The following is a 23,340-nucleotide window of genomic DNA, read 5'->3' as shown; positions in this document are numbered from 1 at the left end:
GTAGAGACTGACACTGTATTTACAAGTGGGGTTTTGCCTTCTGCAGAATATAATCAAAAGGTGAATCATTGCTGTGTAATAACTGTGTAATTAATGCGTTTGTTTTAACTCACTGCAGCTGGATTAGAAGGGCACTGTACGGTGTATTCCACCCGAAAAGCGGATATGGACAGCGAGAGCTGGAAGAGACTCCAGCACCCAGTCCACGTCTCTGCCAGTGCAGGATCGTTCCCGGGCTCATGCTCTCACCGGGCCAGTCTACCCTGCAGTAAAGCAGCGCCGGGCTGGCTCCCGGGGCGCAGGCGGCGAGGGCTTATACGTTCCCAGGGCCGCCGGTCTGCCTCGGGCTGGAGTGTCGGATCGGTTCTGCTCGCACTCGCGCGCGGCCTCCGGCGCCGGCTCGGCCCGGCAGAGACAGGGGTGGGGGGCGGCGGGGCCAGGCCCGGATCGATCTGGCCTGCCCCACGACAGCAGCGCGGCTCCAGAGCTCGCACTGGGCCACGGGACAGCCACGGGGCGGGGCGGGGCCTCGATACGACCTCGCCCTGTGGCTGGGGGGCTAGGCACCGCCGCGGGCGTGGAGCGGCCGGCGGGGCGGGGCTCGGAGAAAGCGCGCCCTGTGATAAGGCGCTGGGCGTGACGTCACAATCTTGTCCCCGCGCTAGGGGCGGGGTCGCTGCGCCCCTCGCCCTGCTGGGTGAATGGCCGCGGTGCTGCGGAGCGGCCGCTGCTTCTTGCTGCCCAGCCCGGGCCCGCGCGGCCTGCGCCCTCCCGGCTGCTGCAGCGGCGCCATGCAGGAGCCCCCGCCCCTCGCTGCCCGGCCGGGGAGCCCGGGCCCCGGCGCGGCCGCGGCGGCGGCGAGCTGCCTCGGGGCGCTGCGCTTCGATAACCGGGCGCTGCGCTCGTTGCCGCTGGACCCGTCCGAGGAGAACGTGCCGCGGCAGGTGCCCGGCGCCTGCTTCTCGCGGGTGCGGCCCAGCCCGGTGCAGAGCCCGCGGCTGGTGGCCCTGTCGCTGCCCGCCCTGGCGCTGCTGGGCCTGGAGCCCCCCGCGGCCGGGGCGCTGGAGGAGCTGGAGGCCGAGGCCGCGCTGTACTTCAGCGGGAACCGGCTGCTACCCGGCGCGGAGCCCGCCGCGCACTGCTACTGCGGGCACCAGTTCGGCAGCTTCGCCGGGCAGCTGGGCGACGGCGCGGCCATGTACCTGGGCGAGGTGCTGAGCCCGCGGGGCGAGCGCTGGGAGATCCAGCTCAAGGGGGCCGGGCTCACCCCCTTCTCCCGGTAACCATTCGCGGGCGGGCGCGTCCTGCCCCTCTGCCGGGCAGGGGCTGGCGGGGGCGCCGCACCCTTTTGCGGGGTCAGTCGCAGGTTGTATCATACCTAGAGCTTGTGGGTTCCCCGCCTGGCCCACTGCTCTGGTGCCCCCGGGGCACCCCGGTCCCGCCTGTGAGATGCTGCCAGGGGCTGCTGCTGCAGCTGGGGAGCTCGGCGTAGGGGCTTTAAGCCTTTGCCATTCCCAGCCTGAGTCACTTCACCCTTTGGCAGCCCATCCTGCCACGCAACAGTGTCCCCAGCCCAGGAGCCTTTGCTTGCCACCGCGGGAAATGCCTCGCCAATGCCCGGGACAGGTGCGGTGGCAGCTGGGGATGTGTGCTAGTGTAGATGGGGCACTCACGTTCAGGGCCATCCCTACCCATACGCAAAGTACGCAGCTGCGTAGGGCACCAGGAAATTTGGGGCACCACGTTTCTTGGTGCCCTGCACAGCTGTGTGCTGCTCCAGCCCCTGCCCCATCTCTTCCCCATGCCCCCCTCCCCGCTCCGCCCCAGCCCAACCTCCACTCCCCTGAGGACTGCAGCGGGGGCGGGCCTGCACTCACCAGTGGCTGTGGGAAGTGCAGCGACCCTGCCCCTGCTGTGCTGCCAGTGAGTGCTGAGGGGTGGTTCCCCTCTGCCCGCCAAGCCAGTCCTGCCCCTTCACCTCCACCCCTCCCCGCAGAGGCCTGGGGCCTCACACACCCTGCAGGGGGGCTGTGTAGGGCCCCAGAATAGCTAGGGACAGCCCTGCTCATGTTCTCTCTCTTCTCCCCTGTAAAATCTGGTCTTCTGCGTACTTTTACTTCATACTATACATATTTCATGGGTGAGACCAGTGTTTCTCAAATTGGGGGTCCTGACCCCAAAAGTATTTGCAAGGGGGGTCGTGGTATTGCTGCCCTTACTTCTGCACTGCCTTCAGAGCTAGGTGGTTGGAGAGCAGCAGCAGCTGTTGGCCAGGCACCCAGCTCTGAAGGTAGCACCCCTCTGGCAGCAGTGCAGAAGTAAGGGTGGAATGGTATTGGTTCTCCCCCCCACGCTTACAGCACCATGACATTTCAGATTTAAATTAAATTTATCATTTTTAGACTCCTGTGACTGTGAAATTGACCAATATGGACCATAAATTTGGTAGGGCTCTACTCTTAACCCTGATTTTTCATCATCCCTACAGCAATCATAATGTTTGGTTAAAAAAGATAATGTTGAGTGGTACAAAGGAGGTGAGATGAAAAATAAAGATATTTTAGTGTGAGGGATGAAACTAATTACATTTCCTGCACTTTGCATTTGTTGTTTCTTTCCTTCCCCAGTAGGCATTTTCCCTCAAATTTTCCACCTTTGTTATTGCTAGAGATTTGATAATAGTGGTGGGAATGCTAGTGTGTAGCAGCCACCCTTTTTTTCCTTCTGTTGTATTGTTTAACTAAGCTCAGCCAGGATCTTCTCCTGGTAGATAAAATACTGGTAGCTGCCAGCATATTGTTTGCGTTATTATGGAGCTTTAGTCATAGAAATAGCGGGGAAACAATAGGTAAACAAGTCAAAAGGTGCTATAGTGGAGTACCTGCACAGACTGAGTAACTGATTTTTAGCTCCTATTATTCTATACTTTCAGATTATTGTGCAGTTTGGTCCTGTTTCTGTTTGTTTCCTATCTTTTTAATTTTGGTGATGGTCAAAAAAATTGATTATATTTAAATGTATACATTAAAGCAGTGGTTCTCAACCTATTTACCGTTGTGGGCCATATATGTAGCTCTCTGTGTTATGTGGGCTGTGACCAAACAATATATACGGTATATACTGTGTGTATGGCCCTGAGGGTGTCACATGGGCTGCAGCTGTGTGCTGATCTGGCCGCAAGTGGCCCATGGACTATGGGCTGAGAACCACTGCATTAAAGACATCTGACAAAGAAAGATCTGAAGCAGTCATGAAGGATAAAGGGTTTTTTTAAAGTTCAGCTGGTTCAAAAAAAAACAAACTTAAAACTGAAGTCCTAGAGTAGGCTACAGCTAGCAGAAGGAATCACAGTTTGTATGCTTTTCTAATAGCTTCAGAAGCTGTAGATATCTGGGCCACGGGCCAGTTTGAAAACTACTGCAGTAACTTATGTTCAGTGGTAGCTAATATTCAAACTGGATTGTTTGTCGGTGGTGTGAGATAACTAAATCCTGTGAATGTTTAATCTCCATTTTTAAAGGGGGAATGGGGAAAGAAGTTACTTTTGCAGCTAATTCCAAAGTCGTAATCGTTTCTTTAAAGAGACACTGTCAACTTTGGTAGTAGACATTACTAATAAAACCTTAGATTAAGTGACTTTTAAAAATTCAGTCAACTTATTTCACTTGTTCATAGATTGTGGTTTTTTGGAGTTTGGATAATAAAAAATAATGAAGCCAGTTTCACTTTTTTTTTTTTATAGGCAGTTACAATACTAGGTGAAGTTCTGTAATGTCTGGTCTGCAGATGAATTTCTACTTGTTTGAAAAGCTCTTTATTAAAATTTAAAAAATGATGGGAACACTTCTGCTGGCCCTTGTGTTCCATTAACAATGTATTCTACAGAATTTAAATACTGGGATAAGCTTAAGGAGTGTATAGAACCTGTACAAACAACAAAAGAGGTGATTGGAAAGGAGGATATGTTCTACTATGAATGTTGGTATTAATACCAAAAATAAATGTTTCCAATAAGGAGATAGCATTACACATTGTAAATTGAAACTAAGAGGAGATGGTGGGCAACTTTGGACAAGTCACTTGCCTTTTGGGCCTTCATTTCTCCACCTAGAAAATGAGGGTCATGATACTCTGCTTTTGTGAAGTGTTTTGAGATGTAGAAATGAGAAGTGTTACACAAGAGCTAAGTCGTATTACTGTTTTTCTTATAGACAAGCTGATGGTCGAAAGGTCCTGCGGTCGAGTATAAGAGAATTCCTGTGTAGTGAGGCCATGTTTCATCTAGGTATACCTACAACAAGGGCTGGAACGTGTGTAACATCCGATTCAAAAGTTGTTCGGGACATACTCTATGATGGAAATCCAAAAAATGAAAGATGCACAATTGTCCTGAGAATAGCTTCCACCTTTATAAGGTAAAGAGAAGCCTGTTTTCAATTTTTTTCTTGTTAAAACAAAACCATCATCCTGTTGGAAATACACTATTTCTCTAACAAGGCCATCTATATATGATTCTCATTCTGGGGTTTTAGCTCTTCAGTGCTAGACTGGTGGAACTCTGTGTTTTCCATCCAGTAGATGGGATGCACTGGCATCTTTGCACACTGCCAGGTAAACATTAATTAGTAGGGAGTAAAACAGAAAATCACGGTGGGGTGTTATGGAAAGTGGAATTTTTTTAAGCTTCATAAATTTTAAAAAAAATTATTTTCAAGTCCTGGCAAAGAAAAGCCGTCTTTATGATACTCCTGATGCTGGTGGGTGACTATTATGTGGGAGAGGACTGTTTTAAAAGCCACTTAATGAAGGGTTTTAGGATAAGGAATAAAATTGTCAAAATCTAGATCGTGATAAATGTGAGACTACATATTAGAAATGGAAGGTAGTTCCTGCTTGAAACCATATTAGGACTCTATGGAAGATCTCTGGTCCGTTGCAAAGTCACAAATTCCTAATGAAAGGCTGAGGAATAGGAAATATATAAAGCTTGGAAAATCTTTTTTCCAATTTTTTTGCAAGATGTCTTTCATTTGTATAGGCAGTATTTTATTTTGGTTTGCTGTTACTTTTTAAAATAAGTTCACCATATAATCATTGTCTTCCATTGAATATTTTTAGGAAGCTCTTAAGAATTAGCTGTTAATGCTCTCTAGGGCCCCTGATCCTTCACGTGGCAGCACGTGGATGCACACCTTTGCTGTGTGGTGCTTCAGAGGGGCACTGTTATTTTGATTATCTCTGTCATTTGCAGGACTGGGGCCTAAATTAAGGAGATGGTACTACAGTAATATTTCTAAGTGGTAATTTTCTTATTGCTGTAATATAAATGAATAAGAAGTGTCTTATCTTAAAACAGGTTTGGATCTTTTGAGATTTTTAAACCTACAGATGAACACACAGGACGCAAAGGTCCCAGTGTTAACCGAAATGATATTCGAATACAGATGCTTAATTATGTGATCAGCACTTTCTATCCAGAAATCCAGCAGGCTTACTCTGACAACAGTGTTCAGAGGAATGCTGCTTTCTTCAGAGAGGTATGAGACTGATAATTCTTTCCTTTCGTAGTATATGTAGAAGTAAGGTACAAGAACTTCATCGTGTGAGGAATATGGGGTGAGTTAACTTTTTGTTTTTTGTTTTTTTTCCCCTTTTGGTTATCTTTTAACTTTTTTTGTTGCTTTTGGAAAAAACACTCCTGGTAGAACTGTATACTGAAATGTACTTAAGAGACTAGTTACCTCCTCACCAGCAAGTCAAGATTCCCCTAGCTTTTGAAGAGCTGTACAAGACTATGCATAATAAATTGAGTATATCAGAATGTTGGGGAGTTCTGGAACCTGATTGGCTGCTGATGAGGTAATGATTTAGAATGTAAAAAGGGTCTGTACTCATTTTGTAATGTGAAAGACGGGGGGAAAAAAGGATGTTGACTGAGAAGAATGTAAATTAAAGGTTCACAATTTAAATGCTCAGAAGCCAGAACATTCAATTATGGTTTCCTCAATAACCATTACTTGAGCTGTTGGCAGATATGTAGCATTGGTGTGTGTGTATATACTGCTAAATTTATGCCTTAATAGAAATATGTAATGTTTCTGAGCTAAAGTTGTTGTGGGAATTATAACTTCACATTTCCTGACTGTTGTGTACTTCTACATCGAAACATTGATATTGTGTTAACACCACTTTTCACACAATTTCCTTAGTTGTTTGTAAGGTGGTGGAAATAAGTGTGTCTTTTTTCAATGAGCAAAATAAGGGGTTAGGGAAGATGAAATGCTTCTGTTTCTGTTTCATTAATTGTATATTCAAATATTATGTGCTTTCTGGGGCTCTGTCCAGTACACTCAATTTAAATACAATACCTAAATCGGGAAGCTGGAAAGCGGCCATACGACCTGCCTTCTGGGCTTTTCTGATTTTTCTTAAAGGAAGAATGAAAAGTCTTAGCGCAGCCACATGATGCAACATAAGGAGGTATATGTGAAAGAGGAGGAATTTGCCAATACAGTAAAACAAACCATTTCAGCTACTTGATACCTGGTTCAGTATTTCAGAAGGCTTTGTTCAAGCTGGCAAGGTTAGCAGGAAATAGCCAGCAGCTACTTTAGGAAGCTTAAAATGAACAATAAAAATGCTATTTTAGAATAATTTATGTAAATTCTACAAACAGCACTGTGTTCTGGCAAGATCCCTCAAATTGATTTTTTTCCCCCTCCTGAATTAATCATTGATTCTTGTCCTGTCTCAAGCCTTAGACAGTTTTACTTTAAATCTAGTCAGTGGAAAAAGTTTAAAACTAGTTTGAGGTAGTAGATCTACTTCTGGCCCACCTGCCAATTATTATGGTCTGTCATTTTATATGTAATACTGCACTTAAAAACCATTAAAACATTAAGGTTGCAAGTCAGGTTCTCAAGTTATGAAATGCCAGAATTCGGGTTGCCTTTCCAAGCTTAATTTGGCCCCTTTGTGCACATGCATTACGATAATCTTCAGTTATGCGATTGCATACTATTTTTCCTCAAAGGACCCCTGTCTCATTCAGTGCACAGGATGGATGGTGCTCTCTTGGCGACTGCTATTCAGTATTTTTTTCTCCTCATTTTTTTTTTTTTTAAATTAATGTGTGGCCCCAGGCCTTATTAGCTGCACACTATTCAAACCTTGCTTTGAAGACAGAATTATTAATTTCCTCATGGGTTTTTCTATGGCATTAATCATTGTATCTGAACGCTTCACAAACATTAATTTATATTCACAACACACCTATTAAGTGGGGGCGTATAATTATCCCCAATTTACAGATGGGGGACTGAGGCATAGGAACTAAATTTAAAAGTTCCCTCCTTTTGGGTACCCAGTTTAAGATGCCTATGAGCTGATTTTCCAGAGTACTTAGTATTCTATAGCACAACTCCCACTGACTTCAGTTGCAGTTGTGAATGCTTAGCACCGAGGAACAGTTAGTGACCCCTATGAAAAGTTTCATTTAAGTGACTTTCCTATATGATGCTAGGGACTCTAGCATAGACATTTATAAATCCAGTTCTCCAGGGCAGCCCTTGCCCATGACTTTCCTTTCTCTCCCTGCAGTCCCCTTCCTCGTTCACCACATCTTCCTACTTCTGCACAAATGAAGTAAGGTTCCCGCAAAAGAGTTTCCTTTGCTACACAATCCTGGTTCATCCCTAGAGTAGGTCCATCCTGTGTCCTGAATGAGGCAGGGGTCCTGTGGGGGGGGAAATAGTATGAGATTGTGTAATTAAAGACTGAATTTATAATGAATCTGCACAAAGGTGCCAAATTCGGATTGCATAGGCAACTTTAATTCTAGCATTTCCTGAATTCTGTGTGTGTGACTTTGCAATCTTAATCTTCTTTTAACTTTTTTTTTGTGTTTTATTTTCTGGGTTTTTAAAAAAGCGAAGTGAAAACACAAATTCCATCATAGATACCTATATCATCAGCAGGGTTGCAACTGCTTGATCCCCAACAGACCTCTGTGGCTTGAGCTAATAGGATATGATAGTAATAGGTTGTCGTCATTTCTGTGGACCAGCAGTAGAGAGGGCACTTTGCCGGTGGGTTTCACAGATATGTGGTGACAGCCTAGGGACACTGAGGCTTAGGAATCTTGGGTATTGTGTTCAAGTCAGCACAGACTCTCTGTCCATTCCACCCAAACTTCACCCCATTCCATTCCCTCCAACCTGTCACTGTCCCAGTCCTAGCCATTTCCCATCCCAGACTCCTCATCCCAAATTCCATTTCTTAAGCTTCTTGTCCCATCTAATTTAGTAAATCACTCCTCCAGGCTCCCATCACCCATGCCAGTGAACTTGCCTAGCCAGTCCCTGTTTCCATCACCTTGCTCTTCATCCAGTCTGTTTCACGCTCCCACCTGCTGGCTCCTAGTTTCCCACACATGCTTTCTCACCTGGCTCCTAGACCCGTTCTCCTGCCTCACATATACCCTATGTCCCTATTTCGCTCTCCCCATCTTCCTGACAGTTTCATCCCACTCCCCCCCAACCTCCTTGTTCCAAACTACTCCATGTTCTCCCCCAGGTTCATCTCTTGTACCCTCTATATTCAAATCAGTCAGCTTCCTCCTCTGCGCTGCCTGGGCCCAGCGGCAGAGTCATTGAGAGTGCAGGAGAGACAGCCTTCCTGCTCTCTCAGCTCAAGTGGCAGGACCCAGCCGGGCACACAACAGTCCCGAGTTGCAATTGCAGGGAAAGTCCTGCTCCAGCCTCAGGGCTTGCTCAGTTTAGACCATCTTTGGAGGTTTCAGCTGCTAAAATCTAAATTGCTACTGAGTACAGAATTATAGAAATGTAGGGCTGGAAGGGACCTCAAAAGGTGAGCAGACCATCCTCCAACACTGAGGCAGAATTAAGTATACCTAAGCCCTCCCTAATAGAAGTTTGTCTGATCTGTTCTTAAAAACCTCAAATGATGAGGATTCCGCAATCTCCCTTGGTAACCTGTTCAAAGTGTCAGCTGTCATTTTTCATAAGCTTATTACTTGGCCAAACTTCAGCATGTTTTCACAGGGATTGCAAAAGGCACATTTAATACATATGCCGCCCTCTTCCAAATTTCATGTCTCTGCTCGAAAGCACGGGGGTGTGAGAACTTTTCAAAGAAAAGGTCCCCGGTATTTTTTAACAAGGGCAAAACAACATATTTTTCTCCTTGGAAATGACTGATAGTTTCCACAAAAATTCAGCCTGAGACAGACACCTGACCTTTAAAATTTCAGACCAGACAGTTAGTTATAAGCAACTGAAAGTAGGGTCTTATAATGGAAGTGTTGGACAACCTTAATAGGCAGCACTTTGTGGCCTGCCTATAATATATAAAATGCTTTTGTCGCCTCTTTTCCGCTGTGAAGGAAACTAAACCAGAGAGCAAAAGTGAGTGCATTTGATATCACTTTATGTAAAGAGAACAGATTTTTTTTTTTTTTGAATCTTTGTTACAGTAGTTTTAGATGTCATTTTTAACAAGGGTAAAATGTAAACAGGCATTTTAAAGTGGTGGGCTTCAGTAACATATAATTTCCCAAGCTCTTCTTTTTGTAAAACTTACTTGTAAAAATCAGTAAGTTTAGAAATTGGTGATGGAGAGAAATGGTAATTGAAGCTAGAACACAGACAACCTCATTCTAATCAGCGCACACTTCTTTGGGAATGATCCATGTTTTAATTGCAGTACAAGCTTTTCATTGGCAGTTTGAAAAAAAAAAAAAAAAAATTGCTAGAATAACAAATCATTTTATGCAGTGGCACCGTGCAGTTCACATGTCTTTATCGTTCTGTGAGCTTTTGTTTTCAATAGCTTGGATCTCATCTTTATGATTAATTTACTGTGTGGTGGTATCTCATCTCTCTGGCATAGAGCCATAGTACAGAGTGTGGCCACTTGCACTTGTTTATAGCATATTTCTAATCAGTTCTGTGCACATGTAGCTGCTTGGAGTAACTTGTGTCGTATGGCTTTCTACCGCCCTTCTGAGTAGTGTGGAAACCATATAAAGTGTTATGCTTGAAAGCACTATAATGCATGCCAGCGTGGAAGCTGGAAAATGGTGGTGAGGGGAATGCATAAAGTTAATTTCCAAAATGTTGGTGTTCTAAACCCTTCTTTCTGTTTCTCTAACTTTCTGGAACTTTGTTCCTCGGGGCTGAAATTTTCCAGCCTGTCCCGGTTGGTTGATTTTGATGAAAGTTTAAGCAAAGACAGTTCTGCCATTTTTGAGAATGAGAGTTGTGTGAAGCTGGCTTTTCCTCTTTTTTATATAAACACTTTTTCTACCGTAAACAGCTCTAGAAGGAAGGATTGGAAGTTTGAAATTTGACAAGTTGATAGCTGTTTCAGAGGAGAAGTCAGTGTTCTGGTGCAAACAGGTTTTGATTTGACCAGGTTTTGAGGATTTGAAAATCATAGTTTGTGTCAGTGATTTTTGTAATGGTAGCAGATCAGTAATAGATTTACTAATTAGATTTATTTTAAAAGTTAAAATAACTGTTTTCGTAGAACAGACTTAATATTGGTTGGCAGATAGCACGGAAATGAAGAAATTGATAAATTGTTTAAAAATATTGCATGCCTTTCTCTATGTGCTATACCTCATCTAACCTGCTCACTGCAGAAACAATACTATGGAAAAGTAACTTAAAAACTGTTGTAATGTATGGATACAATGAGGAAGAGTTCAGCTTGTACATAAAAATTCAATTTTGGCATTTCCTGACTTTTTTTTTTTTACTTAACTTTGCATCTTTTGTTTCTTTAGCATAGTTAAGGAATGTGATATTCCCCTACCACAAAGTCTAACACTGATGATCCTTGTTTAACACGTCTTCATTTTTCTAAATCTTTGTAAGTCCCGTCCCCCTGCCCCACCAACTTGCACTTCTTATGGGGAAATCCTACAGCTCTTGTTCTGGAATTAGAAGTGGGCAACAGGAGATATTTGTTGCAAAGACTGGAATAGTGAAGGTTTATTCAATCTAGATCAACCTTAGTCTAGTGCAGTGGTTCTTAACCTTTACTGCAGCCTGCACCCCTTTGGTTCTCAAAATATGATCTTGCACCCCATATCAAAAATTATTGAAGTAGGTCAGTTCTTTAAACTTAGATATATTTTTTGTTTGTATATTACAGTAATTGTTAACTGTATAATGTTAATAAACGCATAGGTTTGATGAAACAAAGTAGTTGTACTTACATGCCTGTGCTTAATTTGTGTTTTCAATGATTTACCTTCTAAAAATACCTTCTAAAAACCTTCGCACCCACAGAAAGGGCATCTCACACACCAAGGGGGTGCGTGCACCTCAGGTTAAGCACCACTGGTCTAGTGGTTCTGACCTTCTGTTAGAAGCCTTTTTTATCGTTCTTGGACAGGTGCCCTTAGTTTCATAGTGTGCTAATAGTCACTTCCTTTGTTCTTTCGCTCCTAGCCTCTTGCATCTGTCTTTTTTTTTTTTTGTTCTCTGGTTATCACTTCTCCCAACCCACCATTAACAAATTCAGTGGCAGGCTACGGTAAGGGAGCCACTGTGACTCATAGGGCCAAGTTGTATGAGCTGGCTTGTCAGTTAAGATAGATGTAGTAGGAAAGAAAATGGCATGAGGAAAGAAGTGGGAGTGGAAAATAGGGTCATAATGAACAAAGGAAACAGACACACAGCATTTAGGCTAATGAAACTTTTTATATATACATCCTGAGGGCCAGATCCTGCTCCCATTGAAGTCCATATGAATTTTATTTCAGTCAGAGCAGACCTTTAGTTTGGGGGAGATGCTGCTAAAATGTTGCTACTGCTGGGACTTGGGCTAAATCGCTGTTTGCTCTTGGGAATTAACTATGTTAGTGGAGCAGGAGGCCATACTTCAGTGGAAGTAGCGTTTGTTTTTTTCCCCCTGAATTTCAAGCCCTACAGTGTAATGCAGTCATACCTTGTAAAATAACACTGTTTAGGTTAAAATGATAGATCCCTTGAAATATATAGACATGTCTAAGTCATAATCAAAGTTGAAGTGTTTGTTTCTTAGGTAACAAAGCGGACAGCAAGGATGGTTGCTGAATGGCAATGTGTTGGGTTTTGCCATGGTGTGCTGAATACAGATAATATGAGCATAGTAGGACTTACAATTGACTATGGCCCTTTTGGGTTTATGGACAGGTCAGTATAGTTTAATTACCTGAAATGTACAACTGTGTGTTTACTGTGCAAAATAATCCTCATGCTTTTCCTGATTGCTTTCATTCCTTTTCAACATCCTCCTAAGTGGATTTATTACGCCCTATTTGTGGCGAGTCCAGTTAAGTTAGCCCTAATTGTTTGTATTCCGTGACATAACCATTTCTAACCTTCTGTAGCTGTCACAACCATATATGTATAACCTGTTCATTTTCTAGCATGGTTCTTTTCTGTATTTGAAAGGTCTTGGGTTTATCCTAAGGAAGGGCAATACAAGCACATGCTTAGATTAATAGTTTTGGAGGAATGTCAGAACTAAAAGCACTCTTCCTTCTTGCACTTTCTAGTCTCCTAAAGGATCTAACTCAGTAGTCACTCTGTTAACTAGAAGAAGACTACTAACCATTTCTTCTTTGTCTGTAGATATGACCCAGAACACATTTGCAATGGTTCAGATAATGGAGGCCGCTATGCTTATAACAAACAGCCAGAGATCTGCAAGTGGAATCTAGGGAAGCTGGCTGAAGCTTTAGTCCCAGAACTGCCCTTGGAGATCAGTGAACTCATTCTTGAAGAGGAGTATGATGCAGAATTTGAGAGGCATTATTTGCAGAAGATGAGGAAGAAGCTAGGTCTCATTCATTTGGAATTAGAAGATGATGATAAATTGGTGTCTGAACTTCTGGAAACTATGCATCTCACAGGTTAGTGATGAAAACAGGACATAACTTGGTTGTCTTGTTTACCATGTTAGAAAAATAACTAATCAGAGAATCATATTCCACTGACAACAAATTAACCTTATTTCAAAAATGTGGATGTATCGGGTAGAAACAAATTAGACTATAAACTTTAAGTTGAAGTTAAATTAGACTGTCTTATGTCTGAAGAATAAAATTTTGTGTTCAGGTGGAGACTTTACAAATACTTTCCGTTTGCTGAGCTCTTTCTCGGGCGATTTGGATCCTCTAAAATTGGAAGATTTCCTTGAAAAGATTGCCATGCAGTGTGCTTCCATGGAAGAATTAAAAGTTGCTTTCAGGCCTCAGATGGATCCAAGGTACAACTGAAGTAAACAAGGACAATTTTGAACTGTTTTCAGGCATACTATCTATATATAGCTGTTTTTTGTATGCTTTTTAATGTTTAAATCAGTTTAGTGATCTTTAAGGTGCCAGAGTGACAGTCTCAGACTGTCCACAGACCAGGAATATAAGATCAACAGCAGTGCGAGTTTTCCTGTGTTGCCATGCCAGGACATTTTAACCATGGCCTGACAGACTAGTTGTTTGGGGGTTTTTTTGGTTTGTTTTTTTTTTTCCTCCATATTTGGCTTCTCTGTGGCATAAGCTAATAAGTGTGTCAAATTCGGTAGTTTTGTGGTAAGGACACACTTCACTAAACTGGATTTTAATCACCAAAACCCATTTCACGTGTACTGCCAACAAGCTGAGTGGTAGCATTATATTTCAATTACTGTGCTAAATATAATTTAAAATGTGTATTAGATGCTCTGTATACTGTTACAAATCCCCAGAGTCATCCAGTTTCCATCTTTGGGGCCAGATTTACTGGTACACTCTAGCTGTTCTGCACCACTCAGCAATGCAGAGCAGCTGTAAACTTGACTCATGTGGCCAGTTACATCAGGATTACATCTGCTTTGCATCTTGGAAACAGTGGAAATTAGAGCATTCTAGTGAAACTGACCCTTAGTGTTCTTCATTGTTTCTAATATGAATAGATTTTATATATTTTTCTAGGATCTATTAATTGTTTGTTTGGCAGACGTTTTGTGTGCCTAGTGTTGCAGAAGCCAACATAATTACATATACCTTTTTCTCAGAATTGTCAGTGTGAACAAAAGTGTCTAATTTCTACTCTGAGCAGTAGGAATGTTCACACATTTCTGATATCACGCTGAGATACTGTTGGTTATCGCCTTTTGAATAGATGGGCAGTTGAGTTCTAGCAATGATGTGGTAAATTGAAAAAGGAAGAAATCCATACTTAAGAAGCCAGTTGATATTACTAGATTATGATTTCAAGGTAAACCAAATCTGGAGCCTAAACATAAATCTTGTAATAAGAATTAAATCTGATTATACACAAATCAATCCTTTTGGGTTACTATAGTTAGACTTTGTACAGAGGAGCAGGAGATGTAATGAATAAATCAGAGTGGTATGAAAGCAAAGCTTTTTAATGCAGTACTGTATTACACTAAGTGCAACAACTGTTATACCACAGCACTCCAGTGATAGTTGCATTAGGCATATGTAGATCAAATGGGAGGGTAATTTATGTAGACTGAATAATCAAAACTGCTAGATATTATATTTAATTATCTTTAGTGATGAGTTGTCCTTTAGCTAGTAGGTGCTGATAGGTTGGGTTTTTTTCTGTCCTTTAATTACTTTCTATGTATGCATTAATGAAAAGTTTAGAAAATTATTCTGAGACTTCCACTTACATTGGTGTGGCATGACAAAAATACAGTATTACAAAAACAAATGTTTACTTAAACTGGAAGAAGGAGGAGAAGACAGCTGAATAAGTGATAAAACTGTTGGACAGCTCCCACTAACACAATCCAACGGTATACAGCTTTTAGAAACCTAATAAAAACCACACCAAAATAACTTGGCTCTATTAACCATAGTAACTCCTGTCCTTTAATAAATTAGTCCTGTTAAAACCATTAACATATCTCTTTAGCAGAGTATATTAGTCATTTTAGTGCTGTCAAGTGATAAAAATAATTAATTGCGATTAAATAATACAATTTAAATATTTTTTGATGTTTTCTACATTTTTAAATATATTGATTTCAGTTGCAATGCAGAATACAAAGTGTACAGTGCTGAATCTATATTTATATTTTTTATTTGCACTATAAAAATAAGAGGTGAATTGAAAAATACTAATACAGTACTGCAGTGCAATCTCTTTACCTTGAAAGTTGAACTTACAAGTATAAAATTATGTACAAAAAAAACTACATTCAAAAATACAACAAAGTAAGACTTTAGCGCCCACAAGTCTACTCAGCCAATCGCTGAGACAAAGGCATTTGATTACAATTTGCAGGAGAGAGAATGCTGCCTGCTTCTTGTTTACAGTGTCCCCCTGAAAGTGAGAACAGGTGTTTGTGTGGTACTATTGTAGCCAACATCTCAAGATATTTGTGCCAGATGCGCTAAAGATTCGTATGTCCTTTCATGCTTCCACCATTCCAGAAGACATGTGTCCATGCTGATGGGTTCTGCTCGATAACGAGAGCAAACTGCCGCATGTTAATTTTCGTCATCTGCGTTAGATGCCACTAGCAGAAGGTTGATTTTCTTTTTTGGTGGTTCGAGTTCTATAGTTTCTGCATCTCAGGCTATGTCTACACTACCGCGGTAAGTTGACCTACGCTACGCAACTCCATCTAAGTGAATAACGTAACTGGAGTTGAAGTACCTTAGGTTGAGACACTGTGGGTCTACACCTTTACTCTTATCGTCAGGGGTAGAGTACAGGGGTCAACTGGAGAGCGATCTGCTGTCGATTTGGAGGGTCTTCACTGTACCTGCTAAATCGACTGCCAGTGGCTCGATCTCAGAGCATCGATTCCAGCTGTAGTGTAGACCTGCCCTGAATGTTGCTCTTTTAAGACATCTGAAAGCATGGTCCACACCTCGTCGTCCTCAGATTTCAGAAAGCAGTTCAGATTCTTAAACCTTGGGTCAAGGACTGTAGGTATCTTCAGAAATCTCACATCGATACCTTCTTTGCATTTTGTCAAATCTGCAGTGAAAGTGTTCTTAAAATGAACAATATGTGCTGGGTCATCCTCCCAAGACTGCTATAACATGAAATATATGTCAGAGCATGGGTAAAACAGCAGGGGACATACAGTTCTCCTCCAAGGAGTTCGGTCACAAATTTAACTAATGCATTTCTTTTTAACGAGCATCAACAGCATGGAAGCATGTCCTCAGGAATGTTGGCTGAAGTATGAAGGGGCATACGAATGTTTAGCGTATCTGGCACATAAATACCTTGCAACGCTGCTACAAAAGTTCCATGCGAACGCCTGTTCTCACTTTCAGGTGACATTGTAAATAAGAAGCAGGCAGCAGTATTCCCTGTAAAATGTAAACAAACTTGTTTCTCTTAGCGATTGGCTGAACAAAAAGTAGGCCTAAGTGGACTTGTAGGCTCTAAAGTTTTACATTGTTTTGTTTCTGAGTGCAGTTATGTAACAAACCATCTACATTTATAAATTGTGCTTTCACGATAGAGATTGCACTACAGTACGGAGTACTGTATGGAGGTGAATTGAAAAATACTATTTCTTTATCATTTTTACAGTGCAAATATTTGTAATAAAAATATAAAGTAAGCTGTATACACTTTGTATTCTGTGTTGTAATAGAAATCAATATATTTGAAAATGTAGAAAAACATCCACAAATATTTAATAAATTTCAATTGGTATTCAGTGCGATTAATCACCATTAATTTTTTTGAGTTAATAGTGTGAGTTAACTGTGATTATCCAATAAATTAGTTTGAATTACATAAATTAGGTATGTTTTTTGTCCACAATCCTTTCTGGCAAAATAGGATAAAATATATAACAAGTCTATGGTTATATTACTTTGTACCGCTTGATTATAAAGCGGTACCATTGCATTCATTCCCCACTCTTCTAAAGTGTTTTTGCTTCCTTTTCTATGATGTTTGTATTACAGTAGTACCTAGGGCCCCCAAGTAAAAGTGAAATCCCATTATGCTTGGCACTTTACAAACACGAGGCTGCAATTTTCAAAGCTTTCTAGGGCATTTAGGCACACAGCTCATTAATTTCAGGGGGCAATTGTGCATCTAAATCCCCTAGGTGGCTGTGAATTCTCAGCCTTACAATCTAGGTTTGACACAACAAGAGAAGTGGATTAAACAAATGGGAGGAGGGAAATAACAGTAAAATTAATGTTCTTTTGCATAATAAATTAGTCTTTTATTATGGGATATAGGGTATTTAGCTTTGCTGACAAAAAACAAGGTTACTTGCTTGCTAAACTAGTCTGGATACAAAAAGTCAGTTCTTACCTGTTACTGTGAGTTTAAAGTCTGATATAACTTTCCTCTTCCCTGCAGACAACTTTCCATGATGCTAATGTTGGCTCAGTCTAATCCTCAACTGTTTGCATTAATTGGAACAAAAGCTAATATAACTAAAGAATTAGAACGCATAGACCAGTTTTCTAAACTGCAGCAATTAACAGCAGCTGACTTATTGAGTAGAAATAAAAGACACTGGAAAGAATGGCTGCAGAAGTACAGGTGAGATTATTAAATATTGCCTGCAATACATTTGTGCTGTGTCATATCTACGTTAGAACCTCAGTTATGGACACTTTGGGAATGGAGGTTTTTCATAACTCTGCACAAGAGGTTCTGGGCTGCTCCTCAGGGCGGACTGCTCGGAGCGGGGACTCATAGCTTTTCCTGAAAACTTCAGCGTCTTCACCTCCTACTCCTCGGGAAATTCTGCATCAAAAATTAAAAATTCTGCACACAATATCTTAAAATTCTGCATATTTTGTCAAAATAACATGATATAATCAGGCCAGTTTCAATTATTTTGGTAATTTATTTCAAAATACTTGTCAGTGATTGACTGTAACAATACAGACAGACACACAAAATTCCCCCAGGAGTAGGGAGTTAAGTAAATCCCTGTTTTTCTGCCTTTCCCCCTCAGAGTCCAGCAGGGGGTCAGAAACCTGCTCCCTTACCCCCCAGAGCCCAGCCGTGGGGTGCCCCCAGCTAGACATCTGCACCCCCTATCTCCCAGAGCCCAGCTACAGAGCCCCCTGCCGAGACACTCACATGCACCCGCTGTCTGCCAGAGCCCAGCTTTGCGGCCCCCTCAGCCCAGACCTCAGCTATGCCCCCTCCATGCCTCCCCTCCCCCCAGCCCAGACACCCACACCTCCTAACTCTGGGAGCTCAGGGCTCCAAAGGGGAAAACAGCCTGATGCTGGGTCCCAGGCTTGTGTGGAGTTTCCTGCACACTGCCGCCTTCCTTCAGGGCATGTGAAGAACTGCAGCTGCTCTGAACCCTCCAGCTCCTTCCTCTTCCCCCCTCCCCTTTCGCCCCCCGCAGTATCTTTTATCTGTAAGCTGGGCTCTGCCAGATCCAGCTGCCCCTAGTGGAGGCTGTGGCCCTTTAAAACTGAGCCGCTTCTCCAGAGCACAGCATGCAAGGAGGAGATTGGGCTCCAGTTTCAGCAGCTCGCTCTCCAGGTCGGGTTCTATCAGGAGCTCAGGAAACTTCTTTCCCGGGCTAGGACTGAGCTTGTAAGCTTGTCCACCTCCTGATTACAGGGGTAGAGGGGGAACCTGCACCCGTGGTTTACAGGAAAGCAGTGCAGACCCCAGTGCTGCTCCTGCTCAGGGACTTAACAGCTGTGTCTGTAAACTTCAGCATCTTCACCTCCTGTCTGAAAGTGGCTGCCCCCCGTGTGGCGAGTAGGGAGTGGAGGTGGGGACAGGTAGCCCAGATGTGCCTACCTTTAAGATGCAATATAGACACAGTACAGTATTGGCTGGGGTTTTTTGGTTGGTTGGTTTGGGGTTTTGTCTCCGCTGCTGCCTGATTACTTAATTCCAGTTCCACGTGGTGTCCGGTTGACCAGTCAGTCCATAACTCTGGTATTCATAACTTTGAGGTTCTGCTATACTGAGCAACAGTACATAGCCCTCTACAAATAAAAGACCGCATGGCCCCATCTCCAAAGCTTTACAACATAAAACAGATTCTATTTTTTTGGCATCACCGACATCTGAATAAGCTACAAAAGTTAGAATAAAACCCCCACATGCTCAATATTTTTCCATGGAAATTTCATAAATTAATTAGTATTAAATCCCAGTTTGGTGCATTGGTGCACATACAATAAGACATTTGGATGCAAACAGGTATTTTGACTTTAATTCTAACACGTATACCTAAACTTGATTGAATTAGTTTGGGTCGTTAGTAAATTAGTTTGGGTCGTTAGTAAAAAACTGCCAAGAGCATTGAGTATTGTATTTGAATTTAGAAGAGCAGGTGGGGAGCGTAAGGTAAATCAAAACAATGGGGCCCACATTCTCTTTACCACTAAGGTCACTTGGTGCTTCATAGAAGTGCCACAAGGCTTTAAGATAGCTCAAGATTCCTGACAGAGAAATCCTTCTGTGTAGGTAGGAATAATCTCTGCTGGGCCAGAACTGATGGGGTTGGTATAGTGTAGCAGCCTATTACACCAGCAGTGTAAGTTAGGGCAGGCGAAGTCCTGCTTTAATTTGTGATGGCAGGCACAGCTGGCTTCCTGTGACTGACCCTCTTCACTACATCTGAGAATTCTAGCAGGAATAAGTACCAGTCATAGATCTGATTCTTGACTGTATCCCATCTCTCTGCCAGTGTAAGCATGCAAGAAACTTAAATATACAATAAAGTGCATAGAAAAGCTTCAGAGTTGATTCCCGAAAGTGCAGGAACATTCATATGCTGACTTATGCAACATGTTTTACCTGTTCAAATAAGTAATGATATTTTCAAAAATGTGAAGTCTTCAAGGGAAGTGTGTATGCTTGCCACTTAGTGCATGCTGAACTTCAGTTTGCTGCCTCTAATGGACTGTGAAACTGGTTCTTAACTGAAGTGGGAGGTAGTTTTTGTAGCTGAAATTTAAAAATGGCTGAGCTTTCCAGACCAACAAGGAGGATCATAGGCCATGTTCTCATCTGTAAATTCCCATTTACACTTGCAAATTCAAGAAAATGGGTCCAAATTTTAAAAACAGAATCTTGAACCAAACAAAATTCTTAATTTGTTCCTTCTTGCTTATTTTCAGAGTCCGATTAGAAAAAGAGATAGAAAGTATTAGTAATGCTGATGTCTGGAATGCTGAACGTGTGAAGATTATGAATTCAAACAATCCAAAATATATCTTGAGAAATTACATTGCTCAGAATGCCATTGAAGCAGCTGAGAATGGAGACTTCACAGAGGTACAGTATTACTATTCAACATGGCTGTGTATGCAGGACACTTCAGAAAATCCTCCAAGGAATTTTACAGTCCAGATTACATGTTGCATAATGTGCAACAAGATTAAAAGACAAAAATAGAATATGATGGGCCAATTTTTTTTTTTTGAGCTACAGGTTGTCTGGTGAATACAGCATGAGGCAGAGAGCTAGGAACTCCTGACTTTTTTTCAACCCCTGCTCTGCACTGATTGGCTGCACAACTGGGCAAGCCTTTTTTTTTTTTTTTTGCATCTATAAAATGATACTTAACTCACAGGAGTGCTGAGGGTTAGTGTGTACTTAAAACCCTATTTGCCAAATGGTGTTTTAAAATACAACATTTGATCATATTTAGCTCAACGTTATGTTTAAATACTACAGTGTGCAGATACAATTAATATATGTATAGTATTGATGCTAATGTAAAGGTGTTCAGGTACTTTACTTTGAATACTATAAGCCTCCCAATTGCTGTTGCTCATACCGTGTTCCATGCAGGCTACAATAGACGATAAAATAATTGCAGATCTCTATTTTCAGTTTAGATTATATCAGCGTATCACGTTTTTTCATCTTTTCATTTGTGGCTCTTCATAGTCTGCTTATCCATTAAATACAGTTTTTCAGATTGCTTTGAACCCATCGAAGGTTCAGTTTTTACTTTTTAATTTCTCACTGCAACACGTTGCGGCTTTCCCCCTAGGTAAGAGAAGTTTTGAAATGCTTGGAAAATCCATTTGAAGAGACAGAAGGTCTCGCTGCGGTGCAGGAAGATCAAGAAGAGGAGGAAACACTTGCAGCAGCAGCTGCTACTTGTGCTCCAGTGGCCAGCAGCAGACTTCCATATAGCAGTAAACCTCCACTCTGGGCTTCAGAACTCTGTGTTACGTGATCTTCGTAACCGCTTTGTTTTATTTTTCACTGTAAACTGGAGATGCTTCTTCAGTAGTGGAGAATCAAACAAGGCAAAATCAAAGTGCTGTTAAGTCACTGAAACAGTTCATTTGGATGTACCTGCAACCACACTTCAGCATCCATGATTGAATCAAAATAAGAATTGTTCATAGGTTTAATGGACCAATGACAAACAGTCCATGTATGTTGTTAGATTAATGTTTGGGGAGCTGAACAACTTTCTTTCCTCCTCACCACATTGTAATTAGTGATGTCTTAGGTGTAGGCATACAGTGATCTTTGAACATCCAAATGTAACTATTTGTGTGAAGTCAAAAATAACAAATCGGAAATGTGATCTATTTTTGACTGATGATGAATTAATAGTACTTAGTCCCAAAATGTGGTTAATGCTTTTACTCTGCAGGGATGTTTGATCCTCTTTAATGGAGGAATAGGCCTATCATTGCTTCTCTGAAGCTATGATTCCTTTAACTGAGTAGTTCATTTCTTGTGAACCTTCATATTAACATCAGTTTTTTTTTTAAGAGAATTTTTGCAGGCTGATGTGGGGGGGAAGCAATGGAGTATAATTCTTTTATAATATATAGTATAGAAATCAGAACCTAGGGGGATATACATATTTGCACTTGGAAGTCCTAGCAGAAAAATATATTCAGCTTTAATATGTTTGTGTGAAATATACATGTACAAATATTTATTAAAATCTTGGACTGCAACTTGTAAGTCAGTTGATCTAAACAAGATCACTTTGCCAACTTAGCTTGTTCCCTATAAGCTACCCAGTACTTAATATAAGCGTTCATTATCTGATTGATTATGCTGTTGACGCAGTTCCTTCTACATTAAACTGGCAGATGTGTACTTGTTCAGGATTATTCAATGCAACTTTTGTATTCGTACTTTCTTCTTGTATAACTTAGTCTTTAATCTATCCATCCATCATCATCAATCTATGGAAATGTTACTCTGAAAGCTGCCATTTTAATATTATTTGCTAAAATCTGGGGTGGCAATGTCTGAGAATATATAAATGATACTCCTACTTCCCCTCTTGTTGACTTTATGCAGTTTTGCTTCTGTATTTTGATGGATACTGATGATATGTTTGAGGTGAAAGGAAGAGCTCTGAATGTTGTATATTTCATTATATGTGCAGTGTGAAACTGTTCCTTGTTAATTTAAAATAGTACTTAGGGAGTCGGAAATAGATCCTGATTGGTCATATAAAACAAACAAAAGGAAGTTCATCTTCACACACTGCACACTGTGGAACTTGCCAAAGGATGTTGTGAAGGCAAAGACTATAACAGGGTTCCAAAAAAAAAAAAAACTAGATAAATTCATGGAGGATAGGTCCCTCAATGGCTATTAGCCAGGATCGTGGCCCTAGCCTCTGTCAGAAGCTGGGAATGGATGACAGGGGATGGATCACTTAATTACCCTGTTCTGTTCATTTCCTTGGAAGTACCTGGCACTGACCACTGTTGGAAGACAGGATACTGGGCTAGATGAACCTTTGGTCTGACCCAGTATGGCCATTCTTATGTGTCTCTCACTGGAAAAATGTATTCCAGAGCTAAGCCACTTCAGTCACCTTAATTCAGTTTTTTAGTCTAGAGGGCAGTAGTTTAAAGCATTATTATTTTTTTAAATTATAGCATTTTATATTTTTAAGTGGAGGTTGGATTTAAGTTTTTTGTTTTTAAACTTGGTTTGCATGATTATCATCAGGGACAAAGGAAAAGAAATTGAATAAAGATAAGTGTGCTGTGGGAAAAAGAGATGGCTGTAGTATCAGCAGTGGGGATAATTTGGGTACTCAAACAAACCCTTAGCAGTAGCTTATGTACCTTAAGCTTTCTCTGTGGTTTAGCCAGCTCAGACTGTTTTGGGGTTCTCCCGATTTGGGCATTGAAATAATGCTGAGCTCTTTCTCTGACTATAATGGGTACATCTACACTGCAGTCAGAGATGCATAGCTGCAGCTGTCTGGGTCAGCTGTCTCAGGCTTGGGGTCTCAGACTCTGGGCTCCAGCCTGAGCCCAACCATCTAGACTGCAGTTTTTAGCCCTGTGAGCCTGAGTCTGCTGTCCTGGGCTCTGAGACTTGGTGCTGTGGGTTTTTT

The 23,340-nt window shown here is 41.8% G+C and overlaps 1 protein-coding gene across 2 annotated transcripts; it reads left to right on the top strand.

Annotated features, from left to right (window-relative positions):
• Nucleotides 1-677: 677 nt before the first annotated feature.
• SELENOO (selenoprotein O) lies at nucleotides 678-22,267 on the top strand. Of its 2 annotated transcripts, XM_073328288.1 has the most exons (9): nucleotides 684-1,279; nucleotides 4,212-4,415; nucleotides 5,357-5,537; nucleotides 12,073-12,203; nucleotides 12,645-12,925; nucleotides 13,131-13,281; nucleotides 17,370-17,555; nucleotides 20,120-20,276; nucleotides 21,001-22,267. In XM_073328288.1, the coding sequence occupies exons 1-9, from the start codon at nucleotides 702-704 to the stop codon at nucleotides 21,196-21,198; spliced, it is 2,067 nt and encodes a 688-aa protein (XP_073184389.1). In that variant the 5' UTR covers nucleotides 684-701; the 3' UTR covers nucleotides 21,199-22,267. The 2 variants fall into 2 exon arrangements, with proteins under 2 accessions (XP_073184390.1, XP_073184389.1); XM_073328289.1 differs by lacking the exon at nucleotides 20,120-20,276 and having other exon boundaries at nucleotides 678-1,279; nucleotides 21,001-21,063.
• Nucleotides 22,268-23,340: the final 1,073 nt, after the last annotated feature.

This window comes from Lepidochelys kempii, chromosome 1 (assembly GCF_965140265.1).
Source record: "Lepidochelys kempii isolate rLepKem1 chromosome 1, rLepKem1.hap2, whole genome shotgun sequence".
Classification (NCBI taxonomy): domain Eukaryota; kingdom Metazoa; phylum Chordata; order Testudines; family Cheloniidae; genus Lepidochelys; species Lepidochelys kempii.
Note: the sequence above shows the minus strand (reverse complement) of the source record. Positions and strands in the feature narration are given on the sequence as shown.